The sequence below is a fragment of the Diceros bicornis genome, chromosome 34 (assembly GCF_020826845.1).
Source record: "Diceros bicornis minor isolate mBicDic1 chromosome 34, mDicBic1.mat.cur, whole genome shotgun sequence".
NCBI classification, from domain to species: Eukaryota; Metazoa; Chordata; class Mammalia; order Perissodactyla; family Rhinocerotidae; genus Diceros; species Diceros bicornis.
Window position 1 is genome coordinate 19,504,219 of NC_080773.1, and position 27,386 is coordinate 19,531,604.

At 42.7% G+C, this 27,386-nt stretch overlaps 1 protein-coding gene across 1 annotated transcript; it reads left to right on the forward strand.

Annotated features, from left to right (window-relative positions):
* The first annotated feature begins 6,979 nt into the window (after nt 1–6,979).
* Nucleotides 6,980–25,698, forward strand: LOC131397873 (very-long-chain 3-oxoacyl-CoA reductase-like). Its single transcript, XM_058530986.1, has 11 exons — nt 6,980–7,141; nt 7,424–7,470; nt 11,106–11,181; nt 11,418–11,528; nt 11,683–11,750; nt 23,225–23,269; nt 23,498–23,532; nt 23,751–23,832; nt 24,313–24,378; nt 24,884–25,024; nt 25,212–25,698. The coding sequence occupies exons 1-11, from the start codon at nt 6,982–6,984 to the stop codon at nt 25,314–25,316; spliced, it is 936 nt and encodes a 311-aa protein (XP_058386969.1). The 5' UTR covers nt 6,980–6,981; the 3' UTR covers nt 25,317–25,698.
* Nucleotides 25,699–27,386: the final 1,688 nt, after the last annotated feature.

Here is a 27,386-nt window from a genome sequence, read left to right on the forward strand (position 1 = left end):
AGAGATAGTAACATTACCTACGTGTGGAGGTAGGCGAAGACCAAGGCTGTTGTTTATTCCCTGAACCTCCAAGAAATGCAGCTGGGGATGTAGGAGCGAGGTGTTATTTATCTTTTCCTGTTGCTGATTTCTCTAGCTGGCTTCTTCAGCCATGAGGTGTGGGGTTGCAAGGTCATTTTGACATGGGCTGAAGATGGCCTGCATGGCTGCTTCACAGGACAGCATGGATTTTATTGTACTGACTTAACCTGTGCGGTTTGCTTGCTAGATTCGCCCACCTGTTAGACCAAGGAGGAGGGGGCCCCAAAAATCTGTCCATGCTGGTCATTTGCAGGAGGGTTTGGGAGGGCTTCTGGCCACCAGTTTCCCCAGTGTGGGAATTGGCATATAACTGCAGTATAATCATTGGTGGGAAGGACCCTCCTTAAAAGCCAGTCAAGGGGCCGGTCCGGTGGCGCAAGCGGTTAAGTGCACACGCTCTGCTGCGGCGGCCCGGGGTTCGCTGGTTCGGATCCCGGGCGCGCACCGACGCACTGCTTGGCAAGCCATGCTGTGGCGGCATCCCATATAAAGTGGAGGAAGATGGGCACAGATGTTAGCCCAGGGCCGTCTTCCTCAGCAAAAAAAAAGAGGAGGATTGGCGGATGTTAGCACAGGGCTGATCTCCTCACAAAAAAAAAAAAAAAAAAAAAAAAAAAGCCAGTCAAGATCCCTATGAGCGGGGTTATAAATGGCCACTCATCTTTCTAACTCTTCTCTAGATTTGGTGGGATCTTCTGAAAGTGAGAGCAAAAGAGCTTTGTAATTTAAAAGACATGCGGGGGCCAGCCCCCTGGCTTAGCGGTTGAGTGCCTGCGCTCTGCTACTGGCGGCCCGGGTTCGGATCCCCGGCGCACACCGATGCACTGCTTCTCCAGCCGTGCTGAGGCCGCGTCCCACGTACAGCGACTAGAAGGATGTGCAACTATGACACACAACTATCTACTGGGGCTTTGGGGGGAGAAAAAAAGGAGGAGGATTGGCAATAGATGTTAGCTCAGAGCCAGTCTTCCTCAACATACATACATACATACATACATAAATAAATAAATAAGAGATATGCGGCTGTCCAGGGGACGTGAACTTTTTGCGGCGGGGTCCAGGATACGTTCACAAAGTGCCTTGCATGGGAAGGCCTGAAGCTGGTGGGTTTTGGTTACAGGGCCCTGGGAAGTAGGAGGACTCGTCAGGGATGACAAGGCTGGTGTTCCCAGAGCCTCTGCTAAATTTTCTTCCTCACTATCAGCATTTACATAAGTAACCTGTGTCTCCTGGGCCTGGAGATCAGGCCAGAGTACTTTCTGGAATTCTTGCAGGAAAAGAGAAGTTAAGCTGGCAGCTGGGTGTTTGAGGGATTTTCTGGGGAAGCCAGAGGAGTTTTGGGGATTAAAGGAATCTGTTGAATTTTTGTTCTAAGTCTGATTTCTATTTTTTAAACTTGTTGAGAAAGTCCCTAAGGCTAACCAGAATACCATTTTGTATCCTTCTTTCAATTTGATCTTAGGTACCAATAAGACATGAGTTTTGGATGAGAGCTCTCTAAAATCTTTTTCAAATGTTTTTCCAAATCAAAGGATCCCTCGTCTGGCCACTGATGAGTAGGATCTTCAAAGGTATACCATTCCAATAGCGACTCAATCCAATAAGCCTTCTCATGGAAAGACCCAGAGGTAATTTTCCTAGCTTAGAACAAATGTTTACCATGGATACAAGAGGCATCCCCAAACGAGGTGCAGAAGATGTAGCCCCTGATCCTACAGGCCATTCCCAAAGCTAGCCAAAGAAAGCAAAGATCCTCGTTGCCACAGGTGGTAAAAACAGTGTTTGTGAAAATATGTGTCTCTGATCACCTACAGAAATGAGACACCTCTAGTCACAGATCCAATAATCTGTGACAGCAGGCAGGTGATCCTGGGATGGGACTTTCTGAGCACTGACAAGGCAACAAGGGGAGAGACAACACAGCCCCTTATTGGACTGGGACCCCTTATTAAGACGAAGTCCCCTGAGAGCTGGCACTGTCAGACAAAGAAAATGCTACTTGTCACTTTGCATCTCAGTTCCTAGCCTGCTAGCTAGCCACTGGAGGCAAGTCTGACAACATCCGCCCCTTGGCTGGTGGAAACCAGAAACAGTATTCTCACTGGACAAGCTCTCAGGACACAAAAGGAGATGGAAGGAAAGATCTCATCTGTTTTGATTTTTATTGTGTGACCCACTACAAAGTTTGTCCAGATAGAATCCAGTCTGGGAGAACTGTAAACTCACCGGGCTGTGAGGCTGGCTTGAACAACAGGCTCATAGGACCTAAGCCTTTGTTCTACCCTGTGACTCTCCTTATGACAAACAACACAACGGACAGAGGCAAAGGAACATGATGACCCATCTCTGGGAGGGAAAAGATCAGTGAAAACCAAAAGTACTCAAAACAAAAATCACAAGAGTTGTGATACCCAAAAGACTAGTTCATACAAACGTTTCTTCTGGCTAATGTAAATTTAGGAAGAGAAAAGACAGTAGAGACTAATACTGCTGGGCTTGGTCCCCCACGCAGAGGTCCAGGAGACTGGAAAGGATCCTTACCTTTTGCTGCCTTTGTGAGGCCCCAGGATGTCTCCACTGCAGCCTCCAGGGTGGGCAGAACCTTCCAGCAATTATATCCCATCCCTGTCACCAGAAACCACAGTGGAGGGAGGACTTCCCTTCCACCCTCCTATGTTCAATGGCTAGGTCCGCAAAATAAACTGACAACAGGCAGATTAAAAGGAGAAAAGGCATACAAATTTATTAATTTTTTTGGTGAAGATTTGCCCTGTGCTAACATCTGTGCCAGTCTTCCTCTATTTTGTACGTGGGTTGCCACCACAGCGTGGCTGATGAGTGGTGTAGGTCTGTGCCCAGGATCCAAACCCATCACCCGGGCCACTGAAGCAGAGCGTGCCAAACTTAACCACTACGCCACAGTGCCAGCCCCCAAATTTATTAATTTTTAATTTCATATGCATGGGGGTACCAGGAAAAAAAGGGAATACTCAAAAAAGCAGAGAGACTTTAGAGCTTATATACCTCTTAATGGGGAAAGAGAGAGAGAGAGCAAATTACTTCTATTTATTTATTTATTATTATAATTATTATTGTCATTTTATTTTGTTTGTTTTTTGCTGGGAAAGATTTGCCCTGAGCTAACATCTGTTTCCAATCTTCCTCTCTCTCTCTTTTTTTTTCCTCCCCAAAGGCCCAGTGCATGGTTGTATATCCTAATTGTAAGTCTTTCTAGTTCTATGTGAGCCGCTGCCACAGCATGGCAACTGACAGATGAGTGGTGTGGTTCCACGACCAGGAACCGAACCCAGGCCCCTGAAGCAGAGTGTGCTGAACTTCAACTGCTAGGCCATCAGGGCTGGATCAAGAGCAAATTATTTTTGTGAAAGATAAATGAGGCCCTAACAGAAGAGAGAGGCGATTTGATAGTTTGTGCCAATGTTTGGGTGTGGTGTCAACTTATAGTCTCCTCTCCTGGGGTAAGAGTCAATCTTCCATGGTTGATGAAACTCCTTGGGAGGCAACTTATTACAAATGAGTTCTTTTTTCTGGAAGATTTGTTTTTAGGCACATAGAGAGAGTTCAGAGAAAGCCTGTCCCACATTTGTTGATTCTCAAGTATCTTCAGCTCAAAATAATCCATATGCCAGCACCCACTCTCCAAGCACAATTACCTCTTCTCCCCTAGGGCGGAGGGGTCACCATCACCCTGAGAAACAAAAATTGAGAGAGTTCATTACCGCTATACCGCCCTACAAGAAATGCTAAAGTGAGTCCTTCAGGTTGAAATGTTAAACAGTAACTTGAAGCCGTACAAAGATACAAAGTCCTCTAACAAAGGTAACACATTGGCAAATATGAAAGCCAGTGTTATTGTAATCTTGGTTGGTAACTCCACTTTTAATTTTCTACAGAATTTAAAAGATAAGTGCATATATTAATTATTTATAAATTATAAATTATGAATGTAATACAACACATTAACAGAATGAAGGAAAAAACACATGATTATCTTAATTGATGCAGAAAAATTATTTGAAAAATTAAACACTCTTTCATGATAAAAACACTCAACAAATTAGGAATAGAAGGAAACTACCTTAATGTAATAAGGCCATATAAGACAGGCCCACAGCTGACATTATACTCAATGGTGAAGGACTGAACGCTTTTCCTCTAAGATCAGGAACACGACAAGGATGCCAGCGTTACCACTTCTTTTTAAGGTAGTATTGGAAGTTCTAGCCGGAGCAATTACACAAGAAGAAGAAATTAAAGGCATCCAAATTGGAAAGGAAGAAGAAGAATTCTTGTGTTTTCAGACAATATGATCTTATATGTAGAAAACCCTCAAGAGTACACAAGCACACAAAAAAACCTGTTAGAACTAATAAACAAGTTCATAAAGTTACAGGATTCAGAATAGACACACAAAAATCAGTTGTGTTTCTATACACTAACAATGAACAAACCAAAAAAGAAATTAAGAAAACAATTTCATTTACAATAGCATCAAAAATAATAAAAAATGGAATAAACTTAACCGAGGAGGTGACAGATTTGTACACTGAAAACTATAAAACATTGCTGAAAGACATTAAAGAAGATACAAATAAATAGAAAGACATCCCATGTACATGGATTGGAAGACTTAATATTGTTAAGATATCAATATTACCCAAAGCAATCTACAGATTGAATGTAATCCCCATCTAATCCCAACAGTGTTTTTTGCAGAAATAGAAAAATACATCCTAAAATTCATATGGAATCTCAAGGGATCCTGAATAGCCAAAACAATCTTGAAAAAGAAGAACAAAGCTGGAGGACTCACATTTCCTGATTTAAAAACTTGCCATAAAGCTACAGTAATCAAAACAGCATGGTACTGGCATATGAACAGACATAGAGACCAATGGAATAGAATAGAGAGCCTAGAAATAAACCCTCAGGTATTTGGTAAGTTATTTTCAACAGGGGTGTCAAGAGATTGCAATGAGGAAAGGGTGGTCTTTTCAGCAAATGGTGCTGGGAACACTAGATATTCACATGCAAAAAAATGAAATTGATCCCTTACCTTTTTATACCATTTTAATACAAAATTTTACTATTTTAGTACAAAAATTAAAATGAATCAAAGACCTAATGTAAGAGCTAAAACTACACAATTCTTAGAAGAAATCACTGTGATGACAGGAGAAAAATCAAAGTTAAAAAAAATTATTGGAAGAAAACATAGGGGAAAATCTTCATGACATTGGATTTTGTGAGGATTTCACAGATATAACACTAAAAGCACAGGCAACGATAAAAAATAGATAAATTGGACTTATCAAAATTAAAAACTATCGTGTATCAAATGACACTATCAACAGAGTGAAAAGGCAACCCACAGAATGAAGAAAATATTCACAAATCATATATATGATAGAGGATTACTATCCATAATATATAAAGAACTCCTACAACCCAACAACAAAAAAGCAAACAACCCAATTCAAATATGGGCAAAAGACTTGAACAGCCATTTCTCCAAAGAAGATATACAGATGGCCAATAAACTCATGAAAAGATGCTCATTAGGAAAATGCAAATCAAAACCACAATGAGATACCACCTCACTGCCATTAGGGTGGCTGTTATCTAAAAAAACAACCACAGAAAATAACAATGTTGGCAAGGATGCAGAGAAATTGCAACCCTTGTGCATTGCTGACAGGAATGCAAAATGGTACAGCCGATGTAGAGAACCGTATGATGGTTCTTCAAAAAGTTAACTATAGAATTACCACAAGATCCAGCAATTCCACTTCTAGGTATATACCCAAAGGAATCAAAAGCAAGGACTCAAACAGATACCTGCACAAGAATGTTCATTGTAGCATTGGTCACAATAGCCAAAAGGTGGAAGCAAACCAAATGTCCCTCAACGGATGACTGAATAAACAACACATGGTACATCCGGACAATAGAATAGTGTTCAGCCTTAAAAGGGAATGAAGTTCTGATACAAGCTGCAACATGCATAAATGCTGAAAACATGCTAAGTGAAATAAGCCAGACACTAAAGGACAAATATGTATGGTTTCCCTTATAAGAGGCATCTAGAACACACAAATTCATCAAGAAAGAAAGTAGGATAGAGGTTACCAGGGGTTGAGGGAAGGAAGGACGGGGAAATATTGTTTAATGGATCCAGAGTTTCTGTTTGGGATGATGGAATAGTTCTGGGAATGGATAGCGGTAATGGTTGCACAGCGTTGTGAATATACTTTACGTCGCTAAATTGCACACTTAAAAAGGGTTGAAATGGTAAATGTGGTTGTGTATATTTTACCATAATAATAATAATAATAATAATAATAAACACTAAGAACAAGTGAAAAAAAAAGAAATAATTTGTAAGGGAGGACTGAAGAGCAAGGTCACGTAAGGCCATTGTAAGGGCTTTGATTTGTACTCTGCCTGAGCAGAAAATCTGTAGGTCAAGTTTTTCTGAAAAACCGTGTTATTGACAAAACTCCTCGTGATTGGTATTATCAGATCAGGCCCCCCCTGCAGCTGAGTTCAGCGACCCAAACAAAGGGCGTCTGTGGGCGCCCTTTGCCCAGCCCTGTGGGGTGAGCGGAGATAAGACCGTCAGGTCTGCAGAGGTACCGCGGTATTATGCCCAGATGCGGCCTAATTTGATGATAAGGGGCGATGCTAGGGCTGATGGGCGTGGCTCGTCGCTTAGAATAAAGCAGGGGGCGTGGCTAGAGTGAGGGGCGGGGCCGAATTCTTGACTGGCAGTGTGGACGGGGCTATGCCGAGTTGGCAGGCCAGGGTTGAAATAGCTGCTCCGGAAGACAGCTTCCTAGTTTTGACCTTGGGTCTGGTGACCTGTTGGTGCAGGCTGCGATGGAGTCGGAGTGGGACCCTCTGAGGACGCTGGGGGTGGTTACCGCTGTGTGCCTGCTGCTGTGGGCGACTTGGGTGGTGGGCCACACAGTGTACGTCTACCTGCTGCCCCAGGCACGCCGGGGCGCCCCTTGGCTCCGGGCGCATGGAGCCTGGGCAGGTGAGTCGCAATGGCTCTGCACCAGGTGGGTAGGGGTGGGGGCCGCAGGAATGAGACAGACGACAGGTGAGGACCCCCAATCAGGGCAGAGGCGGGCGCACTCCTGGAAGCAAGACATGTGAAGGCTGCAGTGACCAGGACAAGGGGGCACCCAGAAAAGGCACAAGAAGGGCCAGGAGGGAGTGGAGGACCTGGCAGGGGGAAGGATCTGGGGAAGGCTGAGGGTGGGCTGGGGCAAAGTCTCAGGCTGCCTCCTCCTGCCCCTCCTCCTCTCGTCTGTAGTGGTGACAGGTGCCACCAGCGGCATCGGCAGGGCCTACGCACACGAGGTGAGTCACGAGATCTTGGAGCCTACGGGGTGAGGGGAGCTTCTGTCTGTTGGCCTGCTGTCAGCTTCCCCTGCTAGACTGAAAATTGCATGCTTTCTCTGGTTCCCTCGGATGTCCTCTCCTCCAGAAAGCCTTCCCTCTGGTCCCCAGACTGGGGGCAGCTGTTTACAATGGGCTTCTACCGCCCCTCAACATTCTCCCAACATCACCCTGATTCAGTCATTCAAAACATGTTTGTTGACCACCTCTATGTGCCAGGCATCTTCCAGGTCCTGGGGGTACAGCAGTGAACAAAATAGATTTAAAAAATCAAAAGACCTTGCCCTCTCAGAGCTTATGTTCTAGTGAGAGGAGACAGGGTAAACAAGATTAACAAATAAAATACATAGTGTGTCAAAACGCGGCAAGTGTTAAGCAGAAAAATCAATCAAGAAAGGGGAACAGGGAGCCCTGGGGATGTGTGGGTTCTGATTTTTATATAGGATGATCAGAGAAGACGTCACTGAGATGGTGATGTTGAGAAAAGGCTTTAAGGAGGTGAGGGAGGGAGTTATGTGGATAAAAGGATTTCCAGGGAGAAGAAACAGCCAGTACAAAGGTCCTGAGGTAGGGAGCATTGCTTGTTGGAGAAGCGGGGAGGTGGCCACTGTGATTGTATCAGAGTGAGAAGGAGAATGGAGGAGTAGGAGTTGAAAACAGAGATGCAATTTCAGGGCATATCATGGAGAATCTGGTAGGTTATTGTGGGGACATTAATATTTACTGAGTGAGATGGGATCCTGGCAGAGTTCTGAGCAAAAGGGAGATATGATGCTGTAGGGGGTGAGGGTGGAAGCAGAGAGATCAGCTAAGATGCTCTTGCAAAATCTAAGCAGGAGATGCTGATGATTTAGACCAGCGTGACAAAACTAGAGGTGTGACAAGTACTTGGATTCTAGGTTATTTTGAAGGTAAAGTTGACAAGACTTACTGAAAGTTTGGATGTGGAGTGTGACTCCAAGGTTTTTACCTTGTAACCTGAAACCTTGCTAAACTCTCTTCTTACTTATTGTAATTTTTTTGTAGATTTATTGGGATTTTCTATGTCATCTGTGAATAGAGATCATTTCTTCGTTTTCAATCCATATACCTTTTATTTCTTTTTCTTGCCTTACTGCACTGGCTAGGAACTTCGATATGATGTTGAAAAGCACGGGAAGAGTGAAGATCCTTGCCTTGTTCCTGATCTTAGGGGAAAGGCATTCAGTCTTTTACCATTAAATATAATGTTAGCTGTAGGTTTTATGTTTTATTTGTTTATTTATTTATGTGCCCTTTATAAGGTTAAGAAGGTCCCTTCTATACCTAGCTTGCTGAGAGTTTTTTATCATGAATGAAGGTTGGCTTTTGTCAAGTAATTTTTCAGTATCTGTTGAAACAATCATATTGTTTTTCTCCTTTAGTCTGTTTATGTGGTCAATTATATTGATTGATTTTGTGAATGTTGAACCAACCTTGCATTCCTGGGATAAACCCCACTTGGTCCTTTTTATATATTGCCCGATTAGATTTACTAATATTTTGTAGAGGATTTTGTGTGTAAGTTTATGAGTTTCTTTTCTTGTAATATCTTTGTTTGGTTTTTGGTATTAGGGTAATGCTGGCCTCATAAAATAAATTACTACAAGATTTTTGACCAGAATACCTGAAAGAATGGAGCTGCCCTTACCGAGATGGGGTTGAACTGAGGGAGGACCAGGTTTGGGGAAAACAGGCAGGAGTTTAATTTTGGACATTTTAAGTTTGAGATACCAATTAGGTGTGCAAGTTGAGAAGCCTGCAATTGGGTATACCACTGTGGAGTTCAGAAGGGAAGTCTGGGTGGAAATATAAATTTAAGCATCATCAACATAATGATGCCATTTGAAGTCGTGAGACTAGATGAGAAGACCATGGGAGTGGGTGTAGATAGAGGAGGGGAGCAGTCTGAATCACCCCAAAACGCTCCCTGGAGCACCCAAAGTCAAGAAGTACAGAAGATGAGGAGGAGCAAGAAATGAGACAGAGTACAAAGAACACCAGGGATGGAGGAGAGGTCTTGGAAGCCAGATAAAGAATGTTTACAGGAAGAGAAGGTGATCACTTTGCCAGTTGCTGCTGGAGTGCTGAGAACATAGCATTGGGTTTACCCACACGGAAGTTATTGGCGACCAAAGTGGTTTGGGTGGCATGGAGAGGACAGGAGCCCGACTGGAGTGGGTATGAGAGGGTATGGGAGGAGAACGAGTGTAGACAATCCTTTCTAGGAATGTTGAGTGAAGGGGGAGAGGGAGGTAGTAAGAAATGGGGCAACCCCTAGACAGGGATGGTGGGAGAGATTACAGCAGGTTTGCATGTTGATGGGAATAATCCAGAAGAGGGAGAAGTTGTGATGCAGGAGAAGATGGGAGAAAAGCTGGAGCAATGTCCTTGAGTGGGCAAGAATGTTGGGGAAGCTAGGGCGCGAGTAGAAGGGCAACCCTGGGGGAAAGGGAGCGTATTGCGTCTAGATGCAAGTTGGCGGGTAGTGATGGCCACTCTGGGTCATCGCTGGCTGGGGACTGGTCTGTGCCACCACTGCCCTCTGAGCCCCATGAGGGCAGGGCTGGGGCTGTCTTTGTCAGTGCCACCTGGCACAGGGCCAGGCACAAGCAGATGCTAGGCAAGTGTTTGTTGAATGAATGAATGCCCTTCACAGCATCAGCCTCTCTGATGCACAGAGTTGTTGAGATGTTTGTGCCCAGCCTCCCCCCAGAGCTGATGGACACTCAGTTCCACATAACACATCACCCTCAGACATGTAGGTTGAGAGGGTCAGACATGCACCAAAATGCTACTTGGCACCCATTCCACAAATATTTGCTAACTCTGTTTCAAGGGGGAGGGCATTCAGGGCAGAAGGACAGTATATGCAAAGGCCCAGAGGCAGGAAAATCCAGTGGGTGTTCCTGGGGCTAGATGAACCATCTGCTGTGCGTGGACTCCCATAGAGGGCCACTGTCAGGAAGTTCAGCTGAAGACTCAGGCTGGAGCCAGGGTGAGGAGCATGGTTTTTTCCCAAGGGCCCTGGGGAGTCAAGGCAGGTTCTGAGCAGGAGAGGCAGGGGCAGGTTCATGCTTTACAAAGAGCCCTCCGGCTGCTGAGTGGACGGTGGAGAAGAGGGGATGGGACTGAGTCTGTCTTGGGCACCTTGTGTCCCCAGCATCACCCAGCAAAGAGTAGGTGTTCCGTAGACACATTTTGAATAAATGTTTGGAGGAAGGAAGGAACAAACACTTGAATTATTGGATTCTTATATCACTGCGAATAAAAGCCAAAGTCTTTACTGGGGCATTCGAGGCCCTGTATCTGGTCCCCTGTCCACTTCACTTGGCTCCTGCACAACCAACTACTTCCCTCCGTGCACGCGGGACTCCACGCTGTCCTCCGAGCTGCCAGCCTGTGTGCAAGGGCCTTTGCATTTACTGTTCCATCTGCCTAGAATACTCCTTCCCCAGAACGCATGAGTGTTTTTCTCTTTTGTTCACTTCTGCATCCACAGTGCCTACCACACTATGCAACGTGCAGTCAGCACAGTAAGTATTTGTGGAATCAATCAATCAATGAATTCTCTGCAGCTCGCCCGGAGAGGTCTGAACATCGTCCTCATCAGTAGAAGCCTGAGCAAACTGGAGCACGAGGCAAAGGAGATAGGTGAGCGCCCGGGGGCTGGGCCAGGAAAGTTTGGGACAGCGGATGGGGCTAGACCAGAGCTAGGTTGGGGGCGTGGCCAGGGGCGTGGCCAGGGCGGAAGCGGGGCTCCGGCTGCAGCTGGGGCCAGGGAAGGGATGGGGCAGAGGCTTGGGCTGCACAGGGACAGGGGTGGGGTGGAGGCAGATGTGGGACTGTGTTCCAGCTAAGGGCCGGCTCCCACTGTCCCCCCTTCCCAGAGCGGCTTCATGGAAGGATCACACGGATCATCCAGGCCGACTTCACCGGGGGCTTGGAGATCTACGGGGCCATTGAGGCAGGACTGAAGGACCTGGAGATCGGAATACTGGGTGAGTCCCCTTGCCTGCTCTGGGGAGCCATGCCCTCCACTGCCCCATGCTCACCCTGACCGGCGACCCTCTTGTGGTGGCCCTCCCTCTGCCCCCACCTGGTCTCCCTGGGACTGTTGGAGTGACGCAGACAATTTGCCCCCTCTCTTATCAGTGAACAATGTGGGCATGCAATATACACACGGCTTGAAGAAACTGCTAGACTGTGACAACGTCGCCAAAGTGAGTGAGACCGAGGACAGGGTTAGCCTGCCCAGCATCTCTTTCTCCCACTACTGCCCTCTGTTGGAAAACTCACGCAGTACGCTAGCTTTGTTAGAACAAGGTACTCTGCTGCCTCCGCTGGAAAATTGTTTTTTTTTTGTTAATTAATTAATTAATTAATTTCTCCCAGAGCCCCAGTAGACAGTTGTATGTCATAGCTGCACATCTTTCTAGTTGCTGTATGTGGGACTCGGCCTCAGCATGGCGGGAGAAGCGGTGCACAGTGCGCACCTGGGATCTGAACCTGGGCCGCCAGCAGCGGAGCGCGTGCACTTAACCGCTAAGCCACGGGGCGGGCCCTGGAAAATTGTTTTAAAATCTGCAAATCTCTGATGTCTGGGACGTGAAGGCGATCCCCTTCCATGGGGCGCCCTTGTGAAGTGCCCAACCGGTACAACTGTTCAAGTTGAGTCTGCTTCTGCCCTTTCCTGTTCCCTGGTGCTAACTAAGGGGACCCACGTGGGAAAGGGGGACCCACATAGGAAAACCAGTGCCTGCCATTTGCAGCATGTGGTTTTCCAAATTTTTATTCGGGGTCATTCTTGAACCTACGGGTTTTTTTCTCTTAATCACCTGTACATATAGCCCCATACTGCTTCTGATGAGAGTTACATGGTCTGTTGTACCTCCATTTCAGCTGCCAACCTCTTTTGTTAAATTAATTATTTTCTTCATTTTTTTTTTGTTAAATCAAAGTTATAAAGAGTCAAATAGTTCTACAAGGGTTGTTAAAGAAAACGGCCTACCCCATTCTCATTTCCTATTCTGCAGAGCAGGGTTTCTCAATATTCACCCTACTGACATTTGGGGCTGATGATTCCTTGTCATGGGTGCTGTTCTGTGCATGTAGGATGTTTAGCAGCATCCGTGGTCTCTACCCACTATATGCCAATAGCATCTTCCCTCCAGCTGTGATAACCAAAAATGTCTCCACCTATGCCCAAAAATCCCCTGAGGAGCGAATCCCACTTGGCTGAGGACCACTGCCCTAGAAACTATTACTTTCAATTATTTTAAAATATTTGTGTGTGTGTGTGTGAGGAAGATCAGCCCTGAGCTAACATCCATGCTAATCCTCCTCTTTTTGCTGAGGAAGACTGGCCCTGAGCTAACATCTATTGCCAATCCTCCTCCTTTTTTTTTTCTTTCCCTTTTTTCTCCCCAAAGCCCCAGTAGATAGTTGTATGTCATAGTTGCACATCCTTGTAGTTGCTCTATGTGGGACACCGCCTCAGCATGGCCCAATAAGTAGTGCGTCAGTGTGTGCCCGGGATCCGAACCCGGGCCGCCAGTAGCAGAGCCGGTGCATTTAACCGCTAGGCCACGGGGCTGGCCCCCTACTTTCAACTTTACAAAATATATAACTCATACTTTTAAAATAATCTGTTTATAGTGTACATCTTGATTTTTCAGTTTTAGCCATTATCTGGTAACTACCTCCAATGGAAGAGGAGGATTATTTCTCATTCATAGACCTAGTGCTGACACCACAAACACACACCCCAGGCCTCCCATCCCCCAGGATAAGATTTCATAGATGTGGCTACAGAATCACATTACTGTGCATATGAAAACACTGTCCACAGATGAGCCATGTAGTGGACTATGATTATTTTTCCTTTCTTTAACAACTTTTTATTTTCCCTGGAGTTAGTCATTGCCTTCATTTTTCATTCGCTTGTGTTGCTATATACTTATCGCTACTTCAACTCTGAACTATAATCCAAAACTATAAAAAAGTTCAAGCAATTTCATCTTCCTGAAGAAATCTCTCCAAGATCCCTCTGTCCTGCTCCTGTCTAGACTGGTTACCCTCTATGCTGCAAATCCTGTGACCTCCCTTTATCTTTCTCCTAGGAAGCCCCTGTTTTCTCTATCATGTTATAGCATTTTTTGGTTTACTTCCTCATTTTGTTGGAGCGTATCCTCCAGTAGCCTCCTGAGAGAGGATGCATGGATGGTAAAATGTTCAGCTCTGTTTTCTATCAGTTATGTGACTTTGGATACATAACTTCATTTGTCTGAGCCTCAGTTTCGTATCTATAAAATGAGAATAAATATTTTTGCTGGTCTCACAGAGCTGTTATCATGATGGAATGAAATAATGCACATAAATGTAAGTTGTGTGCTCTGTAAATGTTGGCTATTATTATTAGACAAAACAGAAGATCAGGATGGTTTTAAAATTTTTTATTTTAAACATTATTATTTCAAAAGTAAGGCATATGCTCATTTTATAAAATTTAAAGAGAGGCTAGCTGGGTATTCTGCCTCTGGTATTAGAGGAAGTTGTTTGAGACCAACCCTGCAAATGAGAACGATTAGGAAAACTGCATACAAAGTTTTAAAAATAACTGTTTGGAGACATCATAGAACTAGGAAGGCAATGAAGAATTGCAGCACCAAGATTTGAGGGAGGAGAGAATCCAAGAGAGAGGAATTGGACGTTTGGAGCAACATTTCCCTTCAAGGTGGCTGAGAGTTTAAGAAGCGATGCAGAGCTTTCAACATACTGTTGGTGCTCCAACGAATAATGTAATTATTTCAAATTTACAAATTTACAAATTATTTCAAAATTACATTTCAATAATGTAATTTTTCAAAGGTTTGAAAAATATCCCAGGCTTTAGGTTGGTACTCTGAAGAATTATAACCTAGGAGTTATGGTCAAGTAGAATAGACTAAGTTTTACAGGAACTGAAACCGTGTTTCAAATGAACTTGGTCCCGGTTGGGATGAAGATGACTTGACATTTTAGCGCCCCCTAGTTTAGCTGCCTGGAAGCAAAAAAACCAAACATGTCATCGTTAGAGGAAAACGAAGTAGTTCAGAACCTCCAATTAGCAACACAATTTTTTTATATTAAATATCCAGCACTCAATAAAATATAACCGAGGATATTAGGAAAAAATCATGACTGAAAACAGAAGAAATAATAGATCATGTAAATAGGTCCACGTGTGACCAAGATAATGGAAATATCAGCATAGATTTTTTTAAAATAGTGATAAGATTTATATAATATCCAAACAGGAACTCTGGACCTATTAAGCAATAACTCTCCATTCTTCCCTACTCTCAACCCCTGGTAACCTCTCTTCTCCTTTCTGTCTTTACGAATTTGCTGATTCTAGATACTTCATACAAGTGGAATCATAGAATATTTTTCCTTTTGTGTCTGGCTTATTTCAGCGTAATGTTTTCACTTTCATCCATGTTGTAGCAAGGATCAGAACTTCATTCCTTTTATTTTCTTTCTTTCTTTACTATTTTTTTGTGAGGAAGATTAGCTCTGAGCTAACAACCATTGTCAATCCTCCTCTTTTTGCTGAGGAAGATTGGCTCTGGGCTAATATCCTTGCCCATCTTCCTCTACTTTATATGAGATGCCGCCACAGTGTGGCTTGATGAACAGTGCACTGGTCTGAGCTGGGGATCCGAACCTGTGAACCCTGGGACCGCCAAATTGGAGTACATGAACTTAACCGCTATGCCACCAGGCCAGCCCCTATTTTCTTTATTTTTCAATTGCGGCAAATAGACATAACATAAAATTTTCCATTTTAACTATATTTAAGTGTACAATTCAGTGGCATTTTGTACATTCACATTATTGTGAACCCGTCGCCACCATCCATCTCCAGGACTTTGTCAGTATCCCCTACTGAAATTCTGTACCCATTAAACAATTACTTCCCAGTCCTCCCTATCCCCTGCTGCTGGAAATCACCATTCTACTTTCTGTCTCTATGAATTTGACTACACTAGGTATCTCATCATGTAAGTGGAATCATGTTGTATCTGTCCTTTTGTGCCTGGCTTATTTCCTGTAGCATAATATTTTCAAGGTTCATCTCTGTTGTAGCAAGTGTCACAATTTCCTTGCTTTTTAAAGGCTGAATAGTATTCCTTTGTATGTACACACCACATTTTGTTTATCCGTTCATCTGTTGATGGACACTTGGGTTGTTTCCACTTTTTGGCTATTGTGAATAATGCTGCTGTGAACATTGGTGTACAAATATCTGTTTTTGTCCCTGATTTTAGTTCTTTTGGGCATATACCCAGAAGTGGAAATGATGGATGCAAGATTTGTTTGGATATTCAGGGTCCTTTGAGATTCCATATGAATTTTAGGTTGAATTTTACTATTTCTGCAAAAAAAATGCTGTTAGGATTTTGATAGAGATTGCATTGAATCTGTAGATCATTTTGGGTAGTAATGACATGTTAGCAATATTAAGTCTTCCAATCCACGTACATGGGATGCCTTTCCAATTATTTGTCTCTTCTCTAGTATATTTCAGTAATGTTTTGTAGTTTTCAGTATATGAATGAGTCTTTCCTCCTTGGTTAAGTTAATTCCTAAGTGTCTTTATTCATTTTTGTGTGTGTGAGGAAGATCAGCCCTGAGCTAACATCCATGCCAATCCTCCTCTTTTTGCTGAGGAAGACTGGCCCTGGGCTAACATCTGTGCCTATCTTCCTCCACTTTATATGGGACGCCGCCACAACATGGCCTGACAAGTGGTGCCCCGGGATCCGAACCTGGGTCCCCAGCAGCGGAGTGCATACACTTAACCACTTCACCAGGGGCTGGCCCCTAAGTATGTTTATTCTTTTTGATGTTATGGTAAATGGAATTGTTTTCATAACTTCCCTTTTGAATTGTTCATTGTTAGTGTAAAGAAACACAACTGATGTTTTTGTGTTGATTTTGTATCTTTCTGCTTTGTGAATTCATTTATTATTTCTCACATTTTTTTGTGAAACTTTAGGATTTTCTGCATATGAGATCATCTGCAAACAGAGATAACTTTGCTTCTTCCTTTCCAATTTAGATGCCTTTGATTTTTTTTTTCTCGCCTAATTGCTCTGGATAGAACTTCCAATGCTATGCTGAATAGAAATGGTGAAAGCAGGAAATGCTTTCAGTATTTCACCATTGAGTATGACATTAGCTGTGAGCTTTTCATGTTTATTATTCATATTTTTCTTATGTTGAGGTAGTTTCCTTCTATTCTTGGTTTGTTGAGTCTTTTAATCATGAAAGGGTGTTGAATTTTGTCAAATGCTTTTTCTACATCAATTGAGATGACCATGTGGCTTTTTTCCTTTCCTTTTCTGTTAATGGGTTGTAGTACATTAATCAATTTTTGTATGTTGAACCATCCTTGCATTCCAGGAATGAATCCCACTTGGTCATGGTGTATAATCCTTTTACTATGCTGATGAATTCAGTTTGCTAGTATTTTGTTGAGGATTTTTGTGTCAATGTTCCTAAGGGATATTGGTTTGTAGATTTCTTTTCCTGTGGTGTCTTTGTCTGGCATTGGTATCAAGGCAATGCTGGCCTCATAGAAGTTAGGAAACGTTCCTTCCTCTGCAATTTTTTGGAAGAGTTTGAGAAGGATTCGCATTAGTTCTTCTTTAAGTGTTTGGTAGAATTCGCCAGTGAAGCTATCTGTCCAGGGACTTTCTTTCTTGAAAAGTTTTTGATTACTGATTCAATCTCCTTACTAGTTATGGGTCTATTCAAGTTTTCTATCTCTTTCTGATTTAGTTGTAGTAGGTTTTGTGTTTCTAGGAATTTGTCCATTTTATCTAGATTATCCAATTTGTTGGCATACGATTGTTCACAGTGCTCTCTTACAATCTTTTTTGCGTCTGTAGAATCAGTAGTAATGTCTCACTTTCATTTCCGATTTTAGTAATTTCAGTGTTTTTCTTTTATTCTTAGTCAATCTAGATAAATGTCAATTTTGTTAATCTTTTCAAAGAACCAATTTCTGGTTTCATTGATTTTCTTTGTTATTTCTCTATTCTCTTTTTTATTTTTCCCTGCTCTATTATTTATAATTTATTTTCTTCTGTTAACTATGGGTTTAGTTTGCTCTTTTTTTTCCTAGTTCCTTAAGCTATAGAGTTAAGTTGTTGATTTGGGCTATTTTTTCTTTCTTTCTTTCTTTTTTGTTTTGGTGAGGAAGATTAGCCCTGAGCTGACATCTGTTGCCAATCCTCCTCTCTTTGCTGAGGAAGATTGGCCCTGGGCTAACATCTGTGCCCATCTTCCTCTACTTTATATGTGGGACACTGCCACAGCATGGCTTGATAAACAACGCATAGGTCCATGCCTGGGATCTGAAACTGCAAACTCCAGGCTGCCGAAACAGAGCATGTGAACTTAACCACTATGCCACCCTATTTTTTCTTTTTTTTTTTTTTGTGAGGAAGATCAGCCCTGAGCTAACATCCATGCTAATCCTCCTCTTTTTGCTGGGGAAGACCGGCTTTGAGCTAACATCTATTGCCAATCCTCCTCCTTTTTTTTCCTCCAAAACCCCAGCAGATAGTTGTATGTCATAGTTGCACATCCTTCTAGTTGCTGTACGTGGGACGTGGCCTCTGCATGGCCGGAGAAGCGGTGTGTTGGTGCACGCCTGGGATCCGAACCTGGGCCGCCAGTAGCAGAGCGCGCGCACTTCACAACTAAGCCATGGGGCCAGCCCCTATTTTTTCTTTTTTAATGGAAGCATTTACAGCTATAAAATTTCCCCTTAGCACTACTTTCCCTGCATGCCATAAGTTTTGCTGTGCTGTGTTTTCACTTTCATTTGTATTTGTCTCTAAGTATTTTTAAAATTTCCTTTGTGATTTTTTTCTTTGATCCATTGGTATTTAAGAATTGCAGAAGTTCTTTATGTAATACGTATATTAATCCATTATCAAATGTATGATTTGCAAATATTTTCTGCCATTTTGTGAGTTGTCTTTTCACTCTGTTGATTGTATCTTTTTTGTGTGTGCAAGGAAGATTGGCCCTGAGCCTTTTTGCTGAGGAAGACTGGCCCTGGGCTAACATCCATGCCATCTTCCTCTACTTTATATGGGATGCCGCTACAGCATGGCTTGACAAGTGGCGCATCGGTGCGTGCCCGGGATCCAAACCAGCGAACCCCAGGCCACCGCAGCTGAGCGCGCTCACTTAACTGCTTGCGCCACCGAGCCGGCCCCCTGTTGATAGTATCTTTTAATGTACAAAAGGTTTTAATTTTGATGAAGTACAGTTTATCTATTTTTCTTTTGTTGCTTGTGCTTTTGGTGTCATATCCAAGAAATCATTGCCAACCTCATGTCGTGAAGCTTTTCCGCTACATTTTCTTTCAAGAGTTTTATAATTTTAGCCCTTATATTTAGAGCTTTGATCCATTTTGAGTTTTTTTGTATATGGTGTTTTGCTTCATATATTTTGGGGCTCTGTTGTTATGTCTGTATATGTTTATAATTGTTATATCATCTTGCTGAATTTAACTTTTTAAAAATATAATGCCTTTCTTTGTCTTTTGTAATCTTTTTTAAACTTAATGTCTATATTGTCTGACAAATTTATAGCCACCTCAGCTCTCTTTTCATCACTATTTGCACAGGATATCTTTTTCTGTCTTCTTATTTTCAATATCTTTATGTCTTTGTATCCAAAGTGAATTCCTTGTAGACAGCATACAGTTAGATGATGTTTTTAAATTCAAACTGCCAAGTTCTGTCTTTTAATAGAAGGGTTTAATCCATTTGTAAAAAGTACTGGTAAGGAAGGATTTACTTCTGCCATTCAGCTATTTGTTTTCTGTATGTCATATTTTTCCCCTCTATTCCTGATAACTTTTTTTATTTAGTTGAATTTTTAGAGTGTACCATTTTGATTTCCTTCTTTCCTTTTCTGTATATTTTTAAAGTTTCTTAGTGGTTACCTAGGGTATTACAGTTAACATCTTAAACTTATAACAAACTAGTTTTAATAATACCAACTTATTTTCAATTGTGTACAAACACTCTGCTCCTATACATATCTTCCCTCCTCGTTTATACTATTATTGTCATATTACACGTACAAGATGTACAAGGTCACATCTTTGTACATTGTGTGTCCATTAACATAGATAACATAAATTTATAATGATTGCTTTATACATTTGCCTTTTAAATCATATAGAGAAAACAGGAGTTACAAACCAAAAGTAAAATAGTGCTGGCTTGTCTATTTATCTATGTAGTTATCTTAATCTGTTTCTTTATTTCTTCTTATGGCTTTGATTATTTTCTAGTGTTTTTGCATTTCAGCCTGAAAGACTCCCTTTAGCATTTCTTGTAGGGCAGGTCTACTGGTAATGATATCCCTTACCCTTTGTTTATATAGGAATGTCTTACTTTTTCCCTCATTCTTGAAGGATAGTTTTGCTGGACATAGAATTCTTGGTTGACAGGTTTTTTGTTTTTAGGACTTTAAATATGCTATCCCACTGCTTTCTGGCCTCCATGGTTTCTGATGTGAAATCAGCTATTAATCCTATTAAGAATCATTTGTTCATGATGAGTTGCTTCTCTCTTGCTGCTTTCAAAATTCTCGTTGTCTTTGGGTTTTGAGAATTTGACCATAATGTGTCATGGTGCAGATCTCCTTGAGTTTATCCTACTTGGTGTTTGTTAGGCTTCTTGGGTATGTATGTTTTGTTGGATTTGAGAAGTTTTCAGTCTTTATTTCTTCAAATTTATTTCTTCTCTTTTCTCTCTCTTCTCCCTCCTTTCTAGAGACTCTGTGACATGTAGACTAGTATGTTTGATGTCCCCCAGATTCCTCAGGCTTTGTTCATTTTTCTCCTTCTTTTTTTTCTTTTTTGCTCTTCAGGCTGGATACTTTCACTTGTCTTATCTTCAACAATGCTGATCTTTTACCCACTTGCTCAAATATGCTGTTGAACCCCCCTAGTAAATTTTTCATTTCAGTTATTGAACTTTCAGCTGCAGAATTTCTGTTTGGTTCTTTTTTTTTTTTTTTAAGCTATTTGTATTTATTTATTTATTTTTGTGAGGAAGATCAGCCCTGAGCTAACATCCATGCTAATTCTCCTCTTTTTGCTGAGGAAGACCGGCTCTGAGCTGACATCTATTGCCAATCCTCCTCTGTTTTTTTCCCCAAAGCCCCAGTAGATAGTTGTATGTCATAGTTGCACATCCTTCTAGTTGCTGTATGTGGGACACGGCCTCAGCATGGCTGGAGAAGCGGTGCGTCGGTGCGTGCCCGGGATCCGAACCCCAGGCCGCCAGTAGCAGAGTGCACGCACTTAACCGCTAAGCCACAGGGCTGGCCCTGTTTGGTTCTTTTTTATAATTGCTCTCTCTTGCTTGATATTCTCATTTTGTTCATATACCACTTTCTTGATTTCTATTAGTTCATTTTCTATAGTTTCCTTTAGTTCATGGAGTATATTTAAGACAGTTGACTAAACATATTTGACTAGTAATTTCAATGTCTGGGTTTTCTCAGAGATGGTTTCCATGAAATTATTATTTTTTGCTGTGTATGGGCCATCCTTTCCTTCTTCTTTCCAAACTTTTTGTTGAAATAACTACGATTAATATAGTCAACATATTAAAAATCATAATTGAGAATTTACTCAGAAAACTGGAAATTTTAAAAATGCAAATTCTAGGATTGAAAAACATGATTATCAAAAAGCAACTTTATGGATAGATTTAATAATGAAACAGACACAGTTGAAAAGAGAATAGGTGAACTGAAAGTGAGGACAGAAGTAGATATCTGGCACTTGCACGGAAAGGCAAAAGGATACAAAATATAGAAAGGGAAAAGAGATGTGTAGGGTTTTGTGAAAATGCCTAATGTGTGTAACTGGAGTCCCAGAGGAGAGAAGAGAGAAAATGGGGATGAAGTGAGGTTTAAAATCCTAATAGCTAAATATTGTGCACTCCTGACAAAAGATATCAAGCACCAATCAAATTCCAGAATCACTATGACCCCCAAGCAGTTTAAAAACAAAACCACGTCAGGCGTGTCCGAGTAAAATGCTGAAAACTAAAGTCACAGGGAAAATCTTAACAACACACAGCAAATGCAGATTATGAATTATTTTCTTGAACCTATGGAACATTTCACAAAATTGATCATTTGCTGGACCATAAAGCAATTTTCAACAAATATCAGAGGCTCCAAATGATACAGTTTGTTCTTTTTCCATAGTGAAATTAAGCTAGATATAAATTATTTTAAAAATTGGGAGACACCTACGTGTTTGGAAATCAAATAATACACTTATAGAAAAATCTCTTGGTCACAAATAACAATAAAAGCTAGGAAATATTTTGAACTGAATGATAATAAAAGAGTACACATCAAAATTTGCGGGATGCAAGGAAAATATATGCCCTTAAGTGCATGCATTGAAAAAAGAAAGTTGAAAATCAGTTATTTAAGTACTCATCTGAGGAGGTTAGAAAAAGAACATCAAAGAACAAAAAGATGGAAATAAGAAGGATAAGAGCAAGAATTAATGCAATAGAATACAAACTTTCAAAATAGAGGATTTAGAAAGTCAAAAATCTGAGCTGAAAGTCTAATAAAATTGACAAAATTCTATAACGTAGATCAAGAAAAGAGAGAGAGAAGGCACAGATGACTAATGTCAGACATGAAAATGAGGCTGTCACTGGAGATATTAAAAATATAAGAAGGTCCTACTGAGACTTAATGGCAAAAATTTGAAATTTTAGATTACTTGAGCCATTTCCTAGAAAACATCCAAATACAAGAAGAAGTAGAATACCTGACTAGTGTTCTATCTGTTAAAGAAATTGAGGGGGCTGGCCCTGTTGCCTAGTGGTTAGGTTTGGCAGGCTCTGCTTCGGCAACCCAGGTTTGGATCCCGGGCGTGGACCTACACCACTCATTGGCAGCCATGCTGTGGTGCTGACCCACATACAAAATAGAGGAAGATTGGCATGGATGTTAGCTCAGGGTGAATCTTTCTCAGGAAAAAAGAAAAAAAATCCAAAGGGAGAAGTTTATGAAATGAAGGTGAAAATTTCCCTTCACCGTCCAATCCCATTCCCCAAAAGTGACGCCCAATTAAAAATGTGCGAGGTATTTTTTTTCTTTATGCTTATGGAAGCAGGTATGTATATTTTTTAATCCAGATGGCAGGCAGTCTACTATTCTGCACTTCACCTTTTACAAGTAGGCATATGTCTTGTGGATCATTCTAATCAGAATAAATCACTGACCCATTCTTTTTACTTGTGGCACAAAGATCCATCCATTGGCTACACTGTATTCATTTAGTCATTCTGCCATTGATGAGCATTAGGGATGTTTCCTATTATGTGTGACTAGAAACAGGGTTGCAACGAATATCTCTGGACATATTGCTTCCCACATGTGTGAGTATCCTGGAAAAGAATAAATTTGCGGAAGTGGAGTTGATGGGTCAAAGGGTGTGTGCACTTTAAATTTTAGTAGGTGCTACTTTAAAAAAAATGTGTTCCGTGTTAAAAGAAAACTAAGCTAGGAAATAAGACAGGTGGGAGTTATGGCAGGGCTGGTAAAGGGAAGGAGTGATTTGTTTCGTTTTCTTCTCCAGAGACTCCTGGATATTATAAACTGCAACATACTGTCTGTGGTCCAGGTGAGGCTGGGCTAGGAGGGACTGGGTCCGAGGTCAGTGTAACTCTGACTACTCTGGGTGGTCCCCAGCATCCCCCAGTGCTGGGCCTGGTGTGGAGAAGACGCTAGGGGAGTATTCCCTGAGGGAAGGCAGGGGGAGAGGAGTGAACTTGAGGAGGGGGTGGGAGTCTCTGGGTGGGTGAAAGGATTGTAAAGGGGAATGATGGGTCCTCCCCACTCTTCTCTACAGATGACTGGAATTGTCCTGCCTCAAATGGTCACTAGGTGAGAGTCAATCTCTTTCTCTTCCACTCTGGATCCTCCCCATCCAACCCCCAGGCCTTCTCCATTCCCCAGCGGTCCCACCCACGGTTCCAACTCTTCCCTGTCCCCCTGATGTTTCTCAGATAAGGGCTCGGGCTAAGGGTTGCCGGTGGGGGAGTCACCTGGACCCTCTCTCCCACTGGCAGTGACCACCTTCCAACTAATGCTTTCTCCTCTAGGGGCAAAGGCATCATCATCAACATCTCTTCAGGATCTGAAACGAGACCTTGTCCACTTTTAGCAGTGTACGCGGCCACTAAGGTACCCGGACCCACAGACCTGGGGCGAGGGCTGTCCTGCCATGCTGAAATGCCTGCTGTAGCCCTTTATTCTGGCACTGAAAGTTATGGGGGAAAAGTCCTGTGTGTGTGTGTGTGTGTGTGTGTGTGTGTGTGTGTGTGTGTGTAAGATGTGCCACCTGAGTCTGGGGCTATGAAAATGTCAAACAGACATCTGGGGCACAATCCAGTAGGCAAGCCAGAATTTTTGTTTGTTTTTAAGAGAAAGGGAGGCTAGGGGTCAAGACAACACGTGAGGTGGGAAGGAGTCAGGGAATTCAGAGACTGGCCTGGCTGGAATGGAGAGTGGGTCTATGGGAACAGAGGGAGGGCTTACAACACGGAAGCGTTCAGGTGTTAAGGTGAGGACTTGGGCGGCGAGCCCCGGGGGCCTAGGAGCCATGGAGTGTTCTGCACAGGGAAGGCTCTGGGTCCTGGGACCCTCTCTCTCCTTCCTCCACAGGCCTTTGTGCGAAGCTTCTCCATGGCGGTGGGCGCAGAGTACTTCTCTCAGGGGGTCGACGTGCAGGTACCTGACTCCGCGGGGGCGGGGCTCATAAGGGACGTGGCGACAGTGGCAGCTCAGAAGGGGAGGGGCTCGGACAGGAGGTAGGAGCTAAGGGACAGTGGAGGCTCCTAGCAGCCGCGACGTGTCTGAGAGAGGACAGTGCTTCCGAAGAGCTGGAGTTGAGCAGCACTCAGAGCCCTGGGTTTGCATGGTGGGCGTGGTCTCGGGGGCGTGGTCCACCAGGGGCGTGGCACCTGGGGCGCGTGGCCTCCCGGGGCGTGCCGCCTATGGGGGCGTGGTCACCGGGGCGTGGTCTGCAGGAGGCGCGGTCTCCCGACGGCTTGGTCTCCTGGGGGCTTGGTCTCTTGGGGCGTGCTATCTAGGGGCGTGGTCTCAGGGGCTGGCGCTCGGAGACCCACGTGGGACCGCAGCGAGAGGGTGGGCCTCTGGGATCCTCAGAGAGGGCCTGGGAGCGTAGGCTGGGATAGGAGGGGACTTCTCTCCTTTACCCTCTTCCTTCCTGCAGACAGTGAGCCCCTACGCGGTCTCCACGAACATGACCCAAAACATTCACTGGGGAGTGAATGCCGAAGACTTTGCTCGGCAGGCGCTGGACACCCTTGGCCTCACCTCCCACACCCCTGGGTGCCTCAGCCACGCTTTGCAGGTGCCTTCACGGGGCAATCATGGGCAGAGAGCTGGATGTAACATTCCCTGGCCCCGGTCCACTAGTCCTCAAGGGGGGAGACATCCAGAGGAGGGGAGGGCCCCCACCCTGGGCTGGGGAGACAGGAGAGGAGATGAGGCACCCAAAGATGGGGCGCATCCTGATCCCTTGTACCTCTCCTTCCCAGACTTTCCTGGTGTTTTTCGTGCCCAACTGGTTTTCTCTCAGTCGCTGGGGAGTGAAGTTAGCATGTCTGTGGGCGAGCAAGTACAATGTGAAATTCAGGAAATAAAGGCGTTGAAGAGGAGTGGCCGCTTGATTCTCATCTCCCACCCCCCAGTCCTGGGACAGGGCTGTTGATGTTAGCAAAGATGTCCCACCCGTGAGAACAGACGGACAAGCGGGCGATGGAACAGAACTGGACCCCCGAACACCTGGACATTTAGTGACAACTCAGCTTCTCAAACCTCTGACAGGAGGATGGAGTTTTTAATATGTGGCGCTGAGTCAACTAGATGGCCATTTGGAGAAAAAGAAAACTTATATACATAATTGTAGTGGCGATGGTTGCAAAACTTTGTGAATATCCTAAAAACCACTGAATTGTACACATTTAAAGGGTGAATTTTATGATATGTGAATTATATCGCAATAAAAATAATTTTTAAAATAGAGACCCTCCTAAGTGTATTTATGTGTATATATATTTTTATAAGTACATATACATATATAATCTATGTTACATATAATTTTATATAATATATAATTTTTATGTAAGTATATATATAATTTTAAAAATAGAGACCCCTTGAGTATATATAATTGGATCCATTCATCACACCATACACCTGCATAAACTCCAAATGGATCAGAAATCCCCATGTAAAAGGGAAACACAACAACTAGAAGCACACAGGAATGAATTCCTTCCCATCTTGGGAGTGGGAGAATCTAACTAATACCGAAAATTAAAAGCAACAGCAAAAAGAATCATTAACAAATATTGAACTGTGGTTAATGACACGCAGGCTGAATTCTTTGGGGAAAGTGTCTGCAACTTACCCTGAAATGCATTGAAAAGTGAGATGAATTCATGGATGGATAGAGGGAGGGATTGAGCAGATAGAGATAAGATGAGTCTGGTAAAATGTTAGTAAGAGAATCTAAGTGGTAGATACATGAGTGTTCACCGTACATTTCTTTCAATTTTTCTATGTTTTTGAAAATTTTCATAATAAAATGCTGGGGGAAATCGAGCAGCAATAAAATAAAATTTATAAATAAAACTACTTAAGCAGCTTTAGAAATTACTTTAGAAAAGATGATTCCATAAGCAAAGTAAAAGTGTGACAATCTCAGAGAAAATTTTTGTTTACAACTTACATCACACACGAAACGTTTATCTCCTTAATATATAAGAAAAAGACTAAAAGCTCAATGTTTCAAATGTGTAAAAGAAGTGAACAGACAGTTCACAGAGAAACAAAGGCAAACAGTCCTTAACTATACGAAAAAATGCTCAACTTCACTCTCTTCTTGTTTGCATGGTTTCTGGAGAGAAGTCAGATGTAATTCTTACCTTTGTTCCTCTGTAGGTAAGGTGTCTTTTTTTCTCTGGCTTCTTTTGGGACTTTTCCTTTATCTGTTATTTTTTTCATGATTTGAATATGATATGCCTAGGTGTCTTTTTTTTTTTTTTTTTTTTCACATTTATCCTGCTTGGTGTTCTCTGAGATTCCTGGATCTGTAGTTTGGTGTCTAACATTAATTTGGGGGAAATTCTCAGTCATTGTTTCCAATATTTCTTCGTTCCTTTCTCTCTTCCTTCTGGCATTTCCACTATGCATGTTAGACTTTCTGTAGTTGTCCTACAGTCCTTGGACATTTTGTTCTATTCTGTTCTTCTTCTTTTTTTTTTTTTTTTTCAGTCTTTGTTCTCTTTGCTTTTTCAGTTCTGGAGGTTTCTATTGAGATAGCCTCAAGCTCAGAGATTCTTTCCTCAGCTGTGCCTACTTAGTAAGCCCATCAAAGGCATTCTTCATTTTTATTACAGTGTTTTTCATCTCTAGTGTTTCTCTTTGGTTCTTTCTTAAGATTTTCCATCTGTCTGCTTGCCTTGCTCATCTTCTCTTGCTTGCTGTCTACTTTATCCATTAGGGCCCTTAATCACAGTTGCTTTAAATTCCCGGTCTGATAATTCCAACACTCCTGACATGCTTTCTCTGTCTCTTTGAATTGTGTTTCTTGCCTTTTGTTATGCCTTGTAATTTTTTCTTGATAGCTGGACATGATGTACTGGGGAAGAGAAACTGAAGAGGCCTTTAGTGATCTGGTGGTGAGGTGGGGGGTAGGGGGTGGGAAG